Source organism: Hermetia illucens, chromosome 4 (genome assembly GCF_905115235.1).
Source record: "Hermetia illucens chromosome 4, iHerIll2.2.curated.20191125, whole genome shotgun sequence".
Taxonomy (NCBI): Eukaryota; Metazoa; Arthropoda; class Insecta; order Diptera; family Stratiomyidae; genus Hermetia; species Hermetia illucens.
The window spans coordinates 132882807-132900900 of NC_051852.1; the positions used below are offsets into that span (position 1 = coordinate 132882807).

An 18094-nucleotide genomic window follows, 5' to 3' on the forward strand; every position below is an offset into this window, starting at 1 on the left:
GGCTCAACATGTTTCGGTGGGCGGGTCACTTAATCCGTATGGATGAAAATGATCCAGCCCGGAAAGTCTATAAGGGAAATATCTATGGTAGAAAAAGAAGACGAGGCAGACCCTGCCTGATGTGGAACAATGGCGTAGGTCAGGACGCCAGACAGCTTTTAGAGATATCGAATTGATGGACCTTGGCGCAAAACCGGGATGTCTGGAGTTCCTTATTAAGGCAGGCCTAGACTGGATACCGGTTGTTGCGCCGTTGATGATGATGATAATATGGACGTGTATCTTGTAGTTTGAAAAAAATATGAAGGAATATTTTGGATTTTCGCAGTGAGTTTTCCACACAACATGAACACAAAACCGTTATCCCCAAAGCACCAACCACCGGTATTCCGACTAGTTCATTTATTGAGATTAAGGACCCTTTTACGTGCGCTAAAATGAGTTCCACGAATCGAAAGAGTTTCTCAATTGAAGAGAAAAGTGCAATATTACACGGTTTAGAAGCTGGTGAATGAAATGTAGCCCTCGCAAGGGAATTCGATGTGTCTCATTCTACACGTGTGAGGACATCCACTCAAGAACAAGTAAATCAAACACTATTCAGTGTAACCGGGGAATGCCCGTAAATAGACCCCTGCTTCAAGAAAAAGCTAACCTCTTTGCCCAAGGGTTGAATATCCCTAACTGAAATTGCTGAATGATTTGGTTCAACCGTTTTAAAGGAAGACACAACATTGTCTTCCGTAAGATTGTCGGAAATCAAGCAGTTCAACAAAGTGATGTAAGCGATTGGTTAGAAAAAAGTTTAGCCTAATTTACGCTCGCAATTTAGTGATGAAAAACTTTTTAATGCGGATGAGACCGGGTTGTTCTATAAACTAACCTCAGACTAGACATTGCAATTTAAAGGTGAAACATGCGCGGGAGGAAAGTTATCAAAAGAAAGAGTAACTATGATGGTAGTTACTCTTTCTTTTGATAACTTTCCTCCCGTGCATGTTTTCGTCTGAGGTTAGTTTATAGGCAGCCAACATGAGTGGTACAAAAGCCCGTAATCGGGTAATCTCAACATCTTAATTATTTTACAAACGTACCGCTCTTATCAGTGGATTATGAAAGTAATCACAAGGCCTGGATGACCACTGATATTTTCATCAAATGGGTACGTGCTTGGGATCGCAAATTAACAAAAAAGAAAAAGAAAATTCTGTTTTTGGTAGACCTGCACACCCCCATATTGGTAATCTTAGAAGCATAACTCTGGTGTTTCTGCCTCGTGACACCACTGCAGTATTACAACGCATTGATCAAGGGATTATTAGAGCTTTGAAATCAAACTTTCGTAAAAATCTAATCCTTAAAATCATCGAGTGTTTTGACATTGGAGCTAGCGCTGAGCAGGCAAAAATTACGGTTCTCGATTCTATTTTGATGACTCACGATGCTTGCATCAAACTCACGCAAAAAAAAACTATTTATAATTGCTATAAACACACTGGATTTGTTGTAGCCATTGTAGCCACTGTACCATGACCTCAAATGCGGAACAGTTTGACAAAGAAGATGACATACCGCTGAGCGTTTGATCGGGGGCTATTAATTATCAGCTACCCATAACACACGAGGACCTTAACCAATATGCGTGTATCGATGAGCTGTTACCACATATGGATGGAGAGGAGGAGGAGAGTGGTTGGATTCCCACTGCATCTGAAGCTCTGACGGCTACAGAAACAGTCAACATCTTTGTTCCAATTAACTTTGATATGGTGTTATGAAAAGTGTGATGGATGTCTCATATTAACAATGCTGTAAGAAGGTCTTAATATAGAACAGAAATCGGTTGCAAACAAACGAAAATTACAGACTTTTTAAATCAATAAATACACAAATGAATTTACAGACAAATACACTATTGCTTCCCTGATTTGTAATAGGCACATATGCATGCGTAATAGTCAATTTTCATAAAAGTTTTCTATAAATATTAATAGTGGTTTCACTTTCATAAAACTTACCTATTGTGGTAATACTAAATAAAAACACGCTAAATTTATGGGTGTTCCCATTAATGCGACCAAATTTCGCCGGTCCCTTGAAAGTCGTTCTATCTGGATTCTACTGTATGTTTACCGCTAAACCTAGAATTTCAGAAAAAGTGGCTTTGATGAATGCCATTTTGAGCATTTTATAAGTTTACTGTATGTTTGGTCATATTTCCATGCTCTTCTGCCTTGCCAATTATAAGCTAAAGCAATTTTCGTATCTCACGTTTTTTAGACAATTTGCATAAACAAATAAAATATTTCGCACAAGGATTGTCCTCCGTCAGGAATTAGTTAAGGGGATTCCCCTCAAGTAGTTAAAAATTAAATTAACATCCAACCGTCAAATTTCTTCACACTCATATGACAAGACTGACTACAGGTGAAGAATGACCGAAAGGCGCACCTACCACAGCTTCTCAAAGTCGCGAACGTCAAAATGGTCACGACATAAACATGGACAAGTGTTTCGGGCTCGTTATTTTCGGCATAAAGGCCTCTAGAAGGCATTTGCTTCCATTGACATCAATTCGGAACTACTCAGCACAAGTTAAGGAACTAATTCCACAAGAATTTCATAATCAAAAGATAACCAAAGTTGCTATAATCGGTGTTCCAAATGCCGGTAAAAGTACGTTCATTAACAACCTCCTCAATCACCGAGTAAGTATTCCTAATTTTTCGCCCTTTTCAACCGTACTGAGCTAATAATATAATTATTGTAGATATGCCCAACTTCCAGCAAAGTCCACACCACCAGAAAATCAAATAAGGCCATTACCACCATTAATGACAACCAAATCGTTATATTCGACACCCCCGGGTTGGTAACCTCTAAAGAAATCAAAAAGCATCGCCTTGAGTCCTCTTTTTCGAGCTCTTACCGTCACGCAATCCAACATGCTAATATGATTGGCGTAATTCATGATATTTCCAACCACTGGACGCGGGCAGCACTCCATCCGACTGTCCTGGAAACGCTCAACGCATATCCAAAGCTACCCAGCTTTTTGGTCCTGAACAAGATTGATATGTTGAAATCGAAGCGAATTCTCTTGGAACTTGTTAAAACTCTAACAAATAATCAGTTGTCCTTGAAAGGAAGGCCACAAAGCAGGAAGAAAGTGCCCAGTGAAGTTGATGAAGGAGCGAAACTTGAAAAGGAAAAAGAAAAGGCCGTTGCAGGGTGGAGCAATTTTTCCGAAGTGTTTATGGTTTCATCGATTACAGGGAATGGGCTGTCGGATGTTTTGGTAAGATTCGGTGCTAATATTATATTTTACGTTGTTTACAGTAAAATCAACGATATTTCAGCGCTTCATATCCAATCACGGAAAACCAGGCAAGTGGGAGCACAGCCCTGATGTCTTCACCGACGAATCTCCTGAGAATTTGATCATTGAAAGCGTGCGCGCTCGTCTGCTCGACTATCTTCCGCAGGAGATTCCGTACAATCTAAAGAGTCGTTTAGAGTATTATAGTGATGAGAAAAGTATGACCTGCTGCTGAGAAAAAGAAATTCAAATCGCTCATGATCGCTCCTTTTTCCCTTTTTTCAGATGCAATTTACGCGTGTGTAGAGGTTACTTGTCCCAATCCGAGAATCGAGAAGTTGCTGTGCGGCGTGTCGAATGGAAAGTTGAAGCAAATAACGGAACGTATAACTTCTGATTTGGTAGAAACCTTTGGTAAACCAATTTCGTTGACAATTGCCACTGTAGTTTCGGGAAATAAATAGAAATAATAAGCAAACCAAAGTGAGTTTTAAATTGACCTCCAATAAGTTTGCTACTTTGCTGTAGAAAATTATAAAAAGTGGCAAAAGGAATTCTACCATTGTTCTACCGTATAAATCTCGGGAGGAACCTAATGGTAAGATTTTCACTCTCAATGACGAAGCAGCTAAACACTGCTTGTGAATGAAATGTAAATCTTTGGGACGAAGGAGCAGCTCATCAAACGCCTGCCAGTGAATAAAACGCCCAAACTTAATCACTTGCTGACAAAGCTAACGATTGATTACCGTACGCCAAGCCAAATACTGCACAAAATGAAGCAGTTGGCTGGTGGGAAGATCGGCACCGAGTTGCTACAGTCTTTGTGGCTGCAGAGGCTTGAAGTGGGCACATAGGCCATCCTGGTATGTGCGGATTCGGAGTCGCTGGATACTTTAGCCGCCACCGCAAAAAATAAACACGAAGTCCACGCGCAAACCATGATTCGTGAGGTGCCTTTGACACGTTAAACAAGGTGGTCCAACAGTGGTGCAACAGGCGGTAGCGGCGCCAACAAACACCATTTCTAAATGCGTTCAGAAAGTAGGATTAGATCACAATCTAGACCGACCTCCGAAAAATTGCGACCGGGTAGTAGGTCGTAAAGACTGGGACGTTTATTTGGATGATGTTCTGGTTGCGTCTTCCTTTGAGTCCGAGCATTTAGAGCACCCTCCACCATTATTCGATCCTTAACGCTTCCAAGCGTGTGAGACCATCAAGCAACAGCTAGTGGAAACTTCACTTCTGGCATTCCCGCTTCTTTTCAAAACAACTAAACCCCGCTCAACTACAGCATCTACGATCGTGAGTTATTAGCCGCGTATCTAGCAATAAAATACTTCCGGTATTCCCTAGAACACTCACCATTGAAACAGAAATTCGACAAAGCGTCCCCTTGCAAAAAACATGTAAGGAAATATGTATAAATATATTAACGACTCAACTATGAATGAGTATCGGTACGGTCTTGAATGAAGGGCTCTAACACGCTTTGAAGCCTTGATCCAATATCTCATCTCATCTCATTTTCCAAATCCAGAACCATTTGGCCAAGGTCCATGGCGCGGTAAGATAGTAAACAGAGTCCATTGAACTCCTCCGCGTCCTGCCGATCAGCAGCATGAATAATGTCACCGACAACAAGAAGAACTAATATCGGTGAAAAGATGCAGCGCTGATGCACTCTGCTGTGGAACTCAAAATCCTCTGAGAATTTACTTCGTTGCAACACGTAACATGCTGCGCCATCATATGTCGCTCTGATAATAGCTATTAATTTCTCCCGGGCACCCTTCCTACATAGAGCACTCCAGATACACCCACTGTTCAGACTATTGAGAGCTTTCTGGGAATCGATGAAAATCAGGTGAAGCAAAGCTCTAAACTAATTCCAAAATGATCCGCGTGGTGTAGACATAGTCAATGCAAGAGGATTGGGAGCGAAAACCAGTCTGGCCTTGTCGATCAAGTTTTCGAAATCATCTTGCGTTGCAGAATTGTTTGAGCTTAACTTTGCGACTCCAGGAAGCACGCAGAACCCCCTCCAGGTCTCGGATTTACAGGATTTCCATACGAGTGGAAGTGACAGATCGGCAGTAACTGCAGATGCAGCGATAATTAACTCTGCGGGGAGACCGTCCAGTCCAGCGGCTTTGCTCCGTTTGACTGCATTGGTGGCCGAAATGATTTCTCTATTTGGAGGAACTGTCCGTATCCGCATGTTACGGTGACTAGCCATTTTATCCATCATTCCCGATGTGAAACGGTTAAGAACCGCGATGAAGTGCTCTTTCCTTTTTTAGTTGCTCATCACCGTGGATGAGAAGTCGAATGTTAACGTCCTTTATAAGACCATCGAAAGATATATAGATATATAGAAAGCATCCTTCTCCAGTATTTTGGAAGTTCCCGTTGGTGTATAACACTGGACAATTGTGATCTCCTTAACCTAGACCAGAATATTGCGAGCGCACCTCGATTTAGCCGTCAGAAACCACCCGACATCAGATTGACGTCTGCTACCCCCCAGATTTCCAGACTACAAAAACACATTGCCCCAAGAGAGAAAGGAGTACTCTCCAGAGTCCTACCATCTTACTTCGCTTAGGTCCAGAATATCCAGCCTATATCGTTAGAATTCCCGCTCCATTTTGAGAAAGCGAGCATTCTGAAGACCCTCGTTACCGTTGTCGAGGCGCATTTCCGCAGCCAGCGTTTCCACACAATCCACCTCAATTAATTTGGCCCTTTGCGAGACTCGCATGATTTCAGGTATCACTTGACAATCATCGATAGATTCACGTGGTAGCCTGAGACGATACATCTGAAAGACATTTCTGCACAACCTTGTACCGAAGCCTGAGTTTTCCCTTTTCTCGTCACTCGTTCTAATTGGCTCCCGGGCAGGCAATTACAAAGAATTTGCTGCAAGTACCGCGCAGCTGGTAGACGGGGAGAAACTGAGACTCCCCAGCGATCCTGTACTTGACATTGGGGCAGCTCTTAACACCACGACATTGTTGCGTCTACTCAAGGACCCGGAATCTCGACTCCTACATGTATGCCCTCATTACAACCAAACGGAGCTCCATAAGTTGGTTTGGTCTTTCTCCTGACAGTGCATGGTAGCTTGAATGAGTTCTCTTCTCGCGGAATCTTGCCTCCAATCAGAGTTGTGTTCTGTGTGAGTCAAATTCAGAGGACTTGTTTCATGTCCTCTATGTCTGTCCAATCTATACGGGATGACATTTATGTAGTGAACGGTATCTTTGATGCTAACTAGTTCCGTGCTACCAGTAACAGTGAAGTGCTTTCATGCGCTAATATACGCGTGATGTTTTCCTGCGACGAAGGTAGTTTTTCCTCGTTCATCTGCAGTATGGTAGACGAATGCCCATAGTGACGGCGGTGGGCAGTTATCAGTTTCATATGTTTTGTGTTATTGTTGCCTGGTAACGTATTATGCCTTGTATTGTACGCAGAGCGATTGCGAATATCCACACTGGACTGAATGCATTCCCACGTACTCGAGGAAGGGGAGATCAAACCCGAGTCAATAAGGGACTCATCTGAAGTGGCTCTTGCCACGAAGCGTGACCGGAAATTATCCGCTACCTTAGGAACCAGGGTGATTCTCTGATAGCATATGCTCCGGAAGAATTCCCAGAGGATATGCTCTTAGCCCGCTTATTTGTGACTGGCTCCTCGTAGGAGTTTGATGTAGTGATGGTGTAGTGGACCCATTTCGACTCACCCACTTAGCTAAGTCGACCCAAACAAGTGCCTCAAAAGAATCAGCATTATTTTCACTTCGTCTATAACACTATGGGGAAAATTTCATATCGAGAACTTAAAAATCAGCTTAAAGCAATAAAAAACATCTAAATTATTTTCAGAATAAGCAGTTTGCCTAATATATTGTGCTTTTTGTTTCGTGGCATTTGACATTCAGAAATTAAAAAGAAGTCTTGGAAAATAATAGATTTATTCTTTAAACAAATATACAAAAGACTGGGTATGCTAGGATTATATACAAGTTAACACATTCCTATCTCTGCCTCAATAAATGCACTCCTCAGGTCAACACTTTCCTGTAATTCACACCATAAACTCAAGAAGCGCATTCCTCAATTCCCAGAGTAATATTTCCCAATTGTACCCATATACACATAAAGCCAATCCAATTTCATATTCCAAGTGAATTTGCTTAGAAATCTTTCTCGATGATTGAATAGCGAATATTTCAGGTTTTCGGCTTGCTAAAATGTTGCTCCTATGCAATATTAGGTGTCGAATCTACGAACATTTAGGTTATGTACTTCATGTCTTAGTTAAATTTATACAGTTTTGTTCATACCACGTTTCACCTTATAATTGTTTTTGCATAAAACCTTAAAATGATAGTTTCGACGTGCACTGTACAAGATTGCCCTGTAAACATACCTGCCTACATACATACGTACAATACTTATTTTAGCTGTATTCTCAAAACAGAAATGTCTTCATTATGCGCACAGTACACCGCATCAGCTAGTCATCCGAATCGCCTCAACAACTGAGTCGAGCGTGCCCATTGTGCCGTTGAGAATGTGTTGATGTACTGTTTATGTCGGCAACTTTTGTGGGTCGACTCGCCTCTTTTTTGAAGAATCGACTCACTTACATCAATGGACTGTCAACATTCTCATGGGTTGCCCATCTCTATCCCCATTTCGTGGTGATTATGCCCATAATGCGGGCAGACCTCGCGTAGATTTGCGCAATTCTCACTCCGTATCCCTTGGCTGGGGCAGAAATGTAAAATAGACCGCGCTTCCACTGGTATGAATGCTGAGCCTGCACTGAGTATAAACCAGGTTGTGGTCGCCAAAATTAATCCATGTCCGAAGAGGAGCATGGGATTATGCTTACCCGGCAGGTACTCACGTCAAAGCCCCAGCGCTTAAATGGCTCCAAATTTCGAGAAGGAGTCAAGCAGAGTTAAATTGAAGATAAACACCAAGAAAACAAAGATTTTCAATATGACGACACCGCGCTCTGATCAACCTGTACATTTATATAGGAAGGATTGTTTCTGCCGATTGCAGCACGGGCTTAGCGTCACTCCTTATTTTGTCTAAATTATGGAAATACAGATACCGTGCCACCAGCATCAAATTCAGGTTGTTCCGCACCAATGCTCTCTGTGCTGCTATGTGACACCAATAGATAGCAAGTGACCGTCGCTGTTAATGGAAGACTTCAAGCCTTCGTTAACACCTGTTTCCAGCGTGCCATCGGTGTACTTTAGTCCGATCTAATCTCGAGCGAAATGCTGCAAATCATTTATTTTTTATTCTATCAATCTATCAAGTATGACATATACTAGGGACCACCCCCGACGCACGGAACTGACTTTGTTCATCTCTATACTTGTGAAATGCGCATTACCCAATTTCCTCGGAGGAAAATCATAAATTGATCGCCCTATCTAATGCCAAGACATTTCCACCAAGTAAACTAGTTTCAGAAATATAATTAATATTGCGTTCTACAACTCTGTGCTGTATTTCACCAATACGCTCTGGGTTGATAATCATTTCATCAAATCCTGATTCGATTGAACAGATGTGACTCCGATTACACAATGTTTGCATCGATTTTGTCACAATGGACGCCATTTCAATTAAATATTGCATCAGAAAATTACTATCAAAGTTTCATTGTATCTCTGTCTCTGCAAATTTAAGATGAAAACCGAGTCACCTTTTGTGTACAAACATTTAGTTACTTCGACTTTTACTAAGGAATTACCCAAGAACATAATGATTTCTATTCACTCATTTGTGGGGTAAGGGCATCCACAAGGCTCTTCCTATTTGTTGCTCTATTTCGCCTTTTCTTTCATTTTCGGTGAAACTGCGCTTCAGCTACATTATCACACTTAATACTGTATAAATGGCAAGCTTCCTATAGCGAGCCATGCACAAAAACGGCCAAAAAACCCATGACGACCGGGGTTAGAACTCAGAGCAAAAAGATCGAGGAGTCGGCGTAGCCAAAACACCTTTCTACTTCTCAAAATAAAACAAAGATGTGTCAAGTTAAAATTACAATAATTATTATCACTTAACGCAGTAGCTTACTCCTAATTTCATATGTACAAAACTTACACCCTAGAAAACTATTTACAATGTCAAAAAGAGCGAACTAGACAATGAGTTGGCTTGAGATACAGAACACTGGAACAGAGTACGCGCGGCTGCGCTACGCAAGCGAAGGGAACAGCTCCGTGAAGCTGCTACTCCAGATATCGTCCAACTGAAGGCTTCCCATGTCACTCTGAGGCGATCCAATCGACTCGTAGCCGCAGTCCGAAATGGAATGTGTTGAGAGTGGGCTCTTGGCTTCGACCACGGGTTCTTTGGGGCACAGAAATTCCTTGATAGGGTCGAACGCATCCACAGCGCTGCTACTCGTACTGTCCATCATAACGTCCTCCTCGTCTGGAGTATCACAAACCACCTCGACCGCTTCCTCGACGGATATATCCCCGTCGGGCATGACTATTGTGATGCTGTTAGTTTTCTCGTCGTAAGTTCCATACAACGTTTCGGGGTCTGCCACTGTGCTAAGTGAATTCAATTTTTGGGGTGCGGATTTGGTAGGCTTTTCGACGGGTTTTATGCTGTACATGCTGCTATCTTCGCTGGGTTCCAGGTGCTCTGCTGAGGACCCCACCACTGATCCAGGCAGTCGCTCCGTTCTGCTTGGACTTTTGGCATCATCTGGGACGCACGGCGGATTGCCTCTTTCCATGTCTGCTGTGATATCTGCGAGAAGACTTTCGGCGAGCTCTTCAAGCTTGCTGGCATCGAAGTCTTCGAGCAGGTCTTGTAGAGAAGGCAGAGGGCTATTATCTGCCAGAGAGCAGCTGAGTTGCCTTTCCGGTCGCACGCTGTTGACTCCGGTACTAATTTTCCCTTCGGCAGAGGGTATCTAGATTCGGCAGATCTATTTTCAGGTTTAGTACCGCAGCCAACACTGTCCGATGGCACAATGGCAGGTTCAGACGCTTGTTGACGTCGAAGCTCTTCGATTTCCTTCTGGAGCTTTTCCACTTGATGGTCGAGTTTTTCGTTTTTACTTAAGAGAGACTCATTGATGGCTTGCAGGCTGTCGCATTTGTTTTGTAGGATTTCTGTCTGTTGTGTGAGCATAGCTATTGTGTGTTCCATGTCTTCCATTCTAGCCTTTTTCCTGTCGCGGGACGTCTGTGCGGCCACACGATTTTTCAGTTTCCTGCGGAGAAACCCAGAATTAGAATCCAACCAAACTGGATCTCTTCTAAAAACTTACTTTCTTTGGATCTTTTCCTCCCATGTTAAATGGTCGAGCCTCCGTTTCTTCGCTCGCGGGCAATCTCCCGAGGGAACATCGCCCGGAGGAGGCACCGCAGGCTGGAGGGTCCTTGGCATTGGGCTGGGCGATATCGCCACATACTTCGGCACGGTAATCAAAATCGGAGCACTCATTTTCACTGATTCCTATTCACCGGGCCGATTAGAAACTCAAAGGCATTACACCGAAAATATTTTGATGTTGATTTACTTTGTCGCGACGAACTACTGATGACGATGTTATCAGCGTTGTAAATATTTTGAGACTGGTGGCGCGCTGCCGGGTTACATCACTCGGTAGTTTTATCCAGATTAAGAAGATACGCGGAAGGCAAGTAACGATCGATCATCCTATTTGAGTCAATTGCGTACTTTCACTTTGAACAAATCTTCTCGAATGATTCCAACTTGTTCACGGGTGGAACAGAATCGAGTACGTTGACGACTCTGATTGGTTGGTTTGGCTGACGTGTCCCTGGAACTGTGCGTCGCTGTTTTCCGAGTTGTCCGGAGTAGTTTGACAGCGGGGCAGCATTGGAAGTGAATAAAATTTACCAAGCGGGAAGATTTGAAATTAATTATGAACGGTCATCTGGTTATTTATGTACGCCTATTGCCGTAGAATTAACGTAGAATAATTAAACTCCAAAATGTTCATTCATAATGGATATATGTTAGAGGTAATGAAATATTTTGGAAAAAAATATAAACAATAAATTATCAGGCGCGAAAATGATAAAGAAAAGGTATAATAGCGGTTTTGTGGAAAATCTAGGAGCAAAAAAAAACCAGCCAAAATCGAAATACTTTAATTTAAAACCATATAATCAGTCAGAGGAAATAGGTTATGTTTGTCTTTTTTAACTGGCATTGGAGAGAAGGTGATTAAACAGTGGATATACCCTAGATGATCAGAAGCTAAAGACCTGCAAGAGTAGACATTTTTATTATTTCAGTGATCAGCCTTCAATCCTGTTGCCTTCTACAAAGATCTCGATGTGATCTTTGAAGATAAGCTCCGTTTACTTTTGCATTGTCAGCGGTGCTTGCAGAAAACCCGGTTTTATCCTTCGTTTCTCATAACAGTTTATGGATATCCATTTATCAATTGTTACGTCGATATAATTTTCCTGGCCGCTTTCGAGGTTTGGGTGTTCCAATTTAAAATTCAAATTTGAATCTACATGCTTTGGCCAAGTAAAGGATATTTATCATTGTGGCTGCCCCTTGCCTTTGCCGCGCTACATGACTTGGAAATTGGGTTTCAAGGCGGAAAAATGAAAAAAAAAAAGAAGAACGGGGGTTGATTCGATATCGCTAAAAACTGTCTGGCGTCCTGACCTACGCCGTCGCTCCATCTTACGCAGGATCTGCCTCGTCTTCTTTTTCTACCATAGATATTGCCCTTATAGACTTTCCGGGCTAGATCATCCTCATCCATACGGATTAAGTGACCAGCCCACCGTACCCTATTGAACCGAATTTTATCCACAACCTGACGGTCTTGGTATCGCTCATAGATTTCGTCGTTATGTAGGCTACAGAATCGTCCATCCTCATGTAGGGGGTCAAAAATTCTTCGGAGGATTCTTTTCTCGAATGCAGCCAAGAGAGAGACGGTGAGCGTTTCGAGCGAAGCAGTTTTTGTAAACTGAAATAGGCTCTGCTGGCTGCCAACAACCGTGTGTGGATTTCATCGTCGTAACTGCTATCGGTTGTGATTTTTTACCCTGGATAGGAGAAATTATCAACGGTCTCATAGTTGTAGTCTCTCAAGCAAAACTCATTGCTTTCAAAGAAAATGACCGATCTCTGAAGGAAATTAAAAGCACCAAGTGCGGTATCATATGCGGTAATACCCCGGTAAACGTGCGCAGGAGAAACCGAAAAAAGATACTTCGCAAAGTACATCGGGCGAAAAGTCTACCGAGTACCTTGAAGGCCCTCGTATGGTGGTTTCAGCGGCGTTTGTATACTAGATTAGCAGATGTGATAGCAAACTCCCCGCGGCCAGCAGTGCGGAGGCCAAGCAAAACGATAGGCAAAACCTGTGACCAGGACGGATTGTCGCGTGCCACATATGCGCTAAGGTCACAGCATTCCATTAGACTAGGACGGTATGCCTTCGTTTGATGACGTTTGAAACCGAGGAGCTCCGAGAAAAGAGTAAATTCAGACCGCATTCCCTGGTCTGTAACTCTATAGAGGGCCTCAGCCCAGCACTTTGCTATAATGTATACGATATGTATACGATAAGCGATATTGTCAAACGAACTTGTATTTTTACTCCAAGTCAGTCAGTCATCCTTCTGCTGAGCGTCGTCGAGCTTTGAGATCCAGGACAAAGCGTCAGCGACTAGGTTGTCTTTACCAGACACATGTTGAATGTCCGAAGTAAACTGGCTTATGAAGTTAAGTGCCAGGAGGCTTAGGTCCGTGGACAAGGTGCCTTCAAGGGAAAATTAGAAGTATTTGATAATTTGACATCAACGTTGACCACAGGTTGCACATGACGAGATGGCGAGGTGGCTTTAATCTGAGAACGGCCTCTTGTAGTAGACACACAAATCCAGTCTCTCCAAGGTCATCTCACTTGCCGAGGAGCAGATCGTCAGGGAGTCGAAAGTTCTCCCCGTACAACAGCTTAGGAGGGTTGGCAGCGAACTCTTCGTGGGCGGCTGTACGAAGGCCAAGCACAACGAAAGGCAAGACCTGCAACCAGGGCGACTCGCCGGGTGTCGTAATGGCTGCCTTCAGCGTCCAATGCCAACAATGTGGCATCTAATTGGACTACGAGTAGTATGCAGTTGTCCGATTACGTTTGAATCCCGGCAGTTTTTCGAGCTCCGAGAAGAGAGTAGATTCAAATTGCATTCCCCGATCTATGATGATTACGGCGGGAACACCGAAGCGCAGAATCCGCGGAATATATGGCCTCGGTCCCTTTTCAGAGATCTCACAGTTAATTGAGGAGTCTGAACCGACGATAGGAAGCTCCTTCAACTTGTGTTTGGAGTCCAACTATGGGCTATAAAGAACTGTGTCATCCACCTGGGCCACAGCAATTGCCGAAAAATCGACTGCGGTTGGATTGTTGATCGCGGAGATCCGGGACAAAGTTTCAGCTTCTAAGTTGTCTTTACCGGAAGCATGTTGAATGTCCGATGTGAAGTAGCTGATGTAGGGTAAGTGCCGAAGTTGACAAGGGAGCTTTTGCCGTAAAGTCAGCTTTGGAGCATCGACGAACACAATCTTGAGCGAATGCCAAAGGTGTAGCGTCTACCAATTGTTGTTTGTTGGTTTCAAACGCTTGAATGATTTCTGGAGACCACATAACCACGCCTTGATCTTAGGATCGGACAGGAAGGCGTTAAGTAATGCCTGGCTTTGGGCAGCAAACGACGGTAGAAATTCACCGTGGCAGCGGGTTGAATGCCGTCAGGGGTGATGGAATGGCCTAGAAATTTCACATGCTGCTGGAGAAATTTGCATTTGCTAATGTTTCATAGAGGTGTTGAAAAATGCACTCGAGATATGCGAAACGGTCGAACTTGGTGGAAGACGAGACCAGAGCGTTATCCAAGTAGACGAAACAGAAGTACAGAGTGGATGAATCTCTAGGAAGTTTGCGCCCCAAACGCATCCGTGTGGATTGCTGGATTTGGGATATCTTCGCGAACTACAGGGAATTTATGGTAGCCCTGGGCGAGATCCAAGGTAGAAAACACGACAGTTTGCCAAATAATGCGCAAAGTCTTGAATAAGCGGAATGTTGTATCGATCCGGAATCGTTTGAGCATTCAGGCGTCTATAATCTCCACAAGGTCACCATTCCCCATTGGGTTTGGGGTCCAAATGGAGTGGAGATGACCAACTGCTGTTGAAAGGTCTGCATATATCCTGCTTCAGTAGCTGTTCAAACTCCTTTCGCGCAACAACGAGCTTCTGGGGTGGTAGAGGACGCACCTTCGATAAGATTAGGGAACCAGTAGTGTTGATGTGGTGTTGAACATCATGCTTAACTGGCTGAGAGAGACTACATTCAGTGGTAATGTTGCGATATTTTTGAAAGAGTGCATAAAGAGAGTGTTGTTGTTCGAGCAGGTTAAAATTTTCCCTTACGACTGAAGAAAGGATGTGGTGTCTACCAGGGACCTAGGTTGCATATCTACCAAAGATATTGATATCAGCTAAAATAAAGTGCCACGAAAAGGTCCAACACAAGTCAAGACTCACGTCTACTAGCCTGCAGCCGTAAGTCGCGATGGGCGTGGAGTTTGTTGTCGCTAATTTCAGCTGCAAATTGCATATTAATTAAAAACTTTTTCACGTACCAAAACGAGCAGGCATGGCTTACTTCACACGATTACTCGGTGTAAAGTAGTCCCGCTTTTTCGAACCTGCCTCTTGGCCGGTTGCGCTCTCCGGGTACCTGGTTTCACTACACCACAGCAGCATAGCAACAGCTGGTAGCCTCAAATGCCTAGACGGCTTTTGGAGACCCCCCGTGTTTCTTTGGTTTTAAGCCCAAACAGGCAGTCGTTAATGAAGTGCTGGTGTGGAGCGGCTTTGAGCAAGAAACGATGATAGTAGCCTACCATCTTTTTTCCCATTTTTTTCATTTTTCGGATAATTCTGCCCTTGTGATCGACTCCGATCAACTCGGATGGCCTTATGTTTAGATTGGCCAAATTGGTAGAGTTCTAGCTTCCGCGATGGCCTGAAAGAAGATAAGCGTTAACATGGTCAAGGATGTGTAGGAACGCAGCTCTACAGAAAAATCGTTGAAATGTGAATTTTCTTCTATCCTCGGCAATTATAGAAAATCATATTAGGTTGCATGAGGAGGGACTTTCTATTTCTTCCACACTGTAATGCAGCCGTGATCGAGACTACACTCTGCCTTTCCATATATTCAATCGTAATATATTCTCATTGATAGTATTGGGAACGAATCTCTAACGAACGACATAAAGCAGTCCATTGTTACTAGCATAGTTGACACAAGGTTTCAATAGTCAGCACCTACTAAGGTCAATCTTACAGACGAATAAGTATATTCCTCCGGACGTTGAACGGTCTCCTGATGAAAACATTTGTAGGGAAATTCTTTTACAAAGGTACTCGGTAACTACGCATAAATCATATATTGGGTGACATCAAGGCTGAGAGAAAAGGATCTTCCAAGACATCTGCGGAGAAAGCATACCGAAGCAGCAAAAATCTTCGGACGACCTACATTTGTCAGCCCATACGGCAGCAAAGGAAGCTCGATTAGTAAAACCCAACACATTTGCAACCAATGCTGTTAAAGCTGATGTATATTGGAATGGAATATTGTGCGACGGCACCAACCCATTAGGCTATTCTAGCAAGGGATGTTGGCTAGTTTAAGAGGCTTGCAAGACTACACCATTCCGGAGTGTCGAGCTTTGTATTATATCGGCAGACGTTTATGTTTGTTTGTGTCCTCCATTTGGAACCTAACGCATCAAGAACACCTACCTGCCTTCGCTAACAGTTTGAGGCAATGTGCTTTAGATCATCGTAATCCTTCCCGAGAAGCATATAGTTCTCCAGTACGGGTTTCTGAAACAATCCATTTGTCGGCCTTCCCGGGATAGTTGAGGATAAAGTTGTCAGTTTTACTTTACGTCTGTCTACACTAGTGATTGTCAACCATTTTATGGTTCCAAACTACAACAATAATATTTAGTATTTTCTATTTTATAGCTTTAAAATATGGCAATAAACGTTATTGCTTCTCGGTTGGTTTAATAAGCAGTCGAGATAATAAGAGTTATCGTAGATAAGCTGCGATGTAACTTGTAAGGAGCATATTACCTATCATCAGCAAGTGAAAGTTTAATATTGGTGATAGAACAAGAACAAAATAAGGATAAAAAATAAGCGCCTGAATTAAGGAGATACCCCGCAAGTAGGTTGCGTATTTGCGACTTGAACCTCTACCGAACTTTTCAGTACAGCACCTGTGCTGAAATGCAGCACCACGTTTGAAGCTCGAAGGTCTCTATTCGCTTGAACGTTCCCATGGTACCAGTATACCCCTGGTAAGGTTTCGTGACTTATTCAGTTCAGATGCGTCCCCGTCCAGACTCGAATCTGATCACCCTGATTAGGCCTTTGGAGCATTCGCCTACTACATCACGGCTAGCAAATCACAGTGAACACAGCGTTTCCCGGCGCCACTTTATGGAGGTTCTTCTCGGCCACTTGGTTTCGGTCCGACGGACAGGGTTGCCGCCCGGTCTTTCTTACCGCCCCTTCCGAACACCTCTTACTACCGACAAATCAACAGCGCCTCGGAAAAAAACTGACCTTTGGCTTTTGAAACAGGTTTCGATCGGTTTCTATAATAAAATGTGCGCTGAACAGGCTTTCTGAATGTATCGTAACGGATGATCTGTGTGCCAAGATAGGCTTTGACAACAGCTTGGTAAGGAATGCGATACGGAAGCATGGTGTTGCTGACCGTAACAACAACGTTGAAAGGTTTGTAAATTTTTTGCCACACCACACCATTCATAACACATTGTTCGAACACAGGGCCGCTTACCTTTACCCTTGTGTCGCTACTGCATCTGCTTGCAGGAGAACAGAGTTGCTAGTAGGCAGCCATCAAAAGTGTCTTTATCTCTGGCTGTAGAAACGTGAAGGTGGATCGATGAATGTAAGATGCTGAGAGGTGAATGGTTACCTGAACGACAGTAATGGTAGGATTCTCATTTACGATGATGATTATCAACATGCTCAAAAGAATGAAGTCGACGTCATTGATGGTCTCTCTGCAGAGCTGTTCCTGGAGTCCCAGGGGGAGCTGCTCCACTTATTGATAGGACCACTTGTTACCTGTTTCAGATTAGCTCAATACTCACCTACAAGCATTCTGTTTACCTTAACCCTGGCAGTGCCTAAGTGGAAAAAATATGTATCTTCCAAAGGAACCTCTGTCTGTGTCTGAAAAGCGATCTGAAGAATGGTGTTAAGGCTCATCTAGGGAAGTTAGGGATATCTACGGACACTGCCTGCAGGTTTTGTGCGAAGTGTGAAGAAACCCTATACACGTCCTGGGACAGTGTCCAGCACTTGCGCAAAGTAGGTCGAGGCATCTGGGAGAACACTTAATACCAGATGCAAAATTGAAAGATCTGGAAGTAGGAATATACTAAAGTTCCTGACGGTTATAGGCTTGCTTAAGATACTATGATTAATAGGTACACTATAACCAGCAAAAAGGGCACAATAGGACGCGGTGCGACTTTCCCTTAACAGAATAATAATAATAATAATAAGGATGTTTGGGAAATATGCAATTGACACATACGACCAGTGGACGAAGACGATTGGAGACAACTTGCTCAAAGAGTCAAAA

The 18094-nt window shown here is 43.3% G+C and overlaps 2 protein-coding genes across 2 annotated transcripts; one reads left to right on the plus strand and one right to left on the minus strand.

Annotated features, from left to right (window-relative positions):
- The first annotated feature begins 2477 nt into the window (after window positions 1-2477).
- Window positions 2478-3797, plus strand: LOC119654538 (GTPase Era, mitochondrial). Its single transcript, XM_038059983.1, has 4 exons — window positions 2478-2708; window positions 2771-3298; window positions 3360-3537; window positions 3605-3797. Exons 1-4 carry the CDS (start codon window positions 2502-2504, stop codon window positions 3781-3783), a joined length of 1092 nt encoding a protein of 363 aa, XP_037915911.1. The 5' UTR covers window positions 2478-2501; the 3' UTR covers window positions 3784-3797.
- A 5603-nt stretch (window positions 3798-9400) lies between these two features.
- LOC119654806 lies at window positions 9401-11154 on the minus strand. Its single transcript, XM_038060362.1, has 3 exons — window positions 10661-11154; window positions 10345-10603; window positions 9401-10300 (listed from the first exon to the last, which is right to left on the minus strand). The coding sequence occupies exons 1-3, from the start codon at window positions 10834-10836 to the stop codon at window positions 9569-9571; spliced, it is 1167 nt and encodes a 388-aa protein (XP_037916290.1). The 5' UTR covers window positions 10837-11154; the 3' UTR covers window positions 9401-9568.
- Window positions 11155-18094: the final 6940 nt, after the last annotated feature.

Coding starts and splice junctions, on each gene's coding strand:
- LOC119654538 (XM_038059983.1), top strand. CDS start 2,502: ATGGACAAGTGTTTCGGGCTCGTTATTTTCGGCATAAAGGCCTCTAGA. Junction 3,299..3,359: donor ATGGGCTGTCGGATGTTTTG/GTAAGATTCGGT, acceptor ACGATATTTCAG/CGCTTCATATCCAATCACGG. Junction 3,538..3,604: donor GTATTATAGTGATGAGAAAA/GTATGACCTGCT, acceptor CCCTTTTTTCAG/ATGCAATTTACGCGTGTGTA.
- LOC119654806 (XM_038060362.1), bottom strand. CDS start 10,836: ATGAGTGCTCCGATTTTGATTACCGTGCCGAAGTATGTGGCGATATCG. Junction 10,604..10,660: donor GAGGAAAAGATCCAAAGAAA/GTAAGTTTTTAG, acceptor GTTTCTCCGCAG/GAAACTGAAAAATCGTGTGG. Junction 10,301..10,344: donor CCATTGTGCCATCGGACAGT/GTTGGCTGCGGT, acceptor TGCCGAATCTAG/ATACCCTCTGCCGAAGGGAA.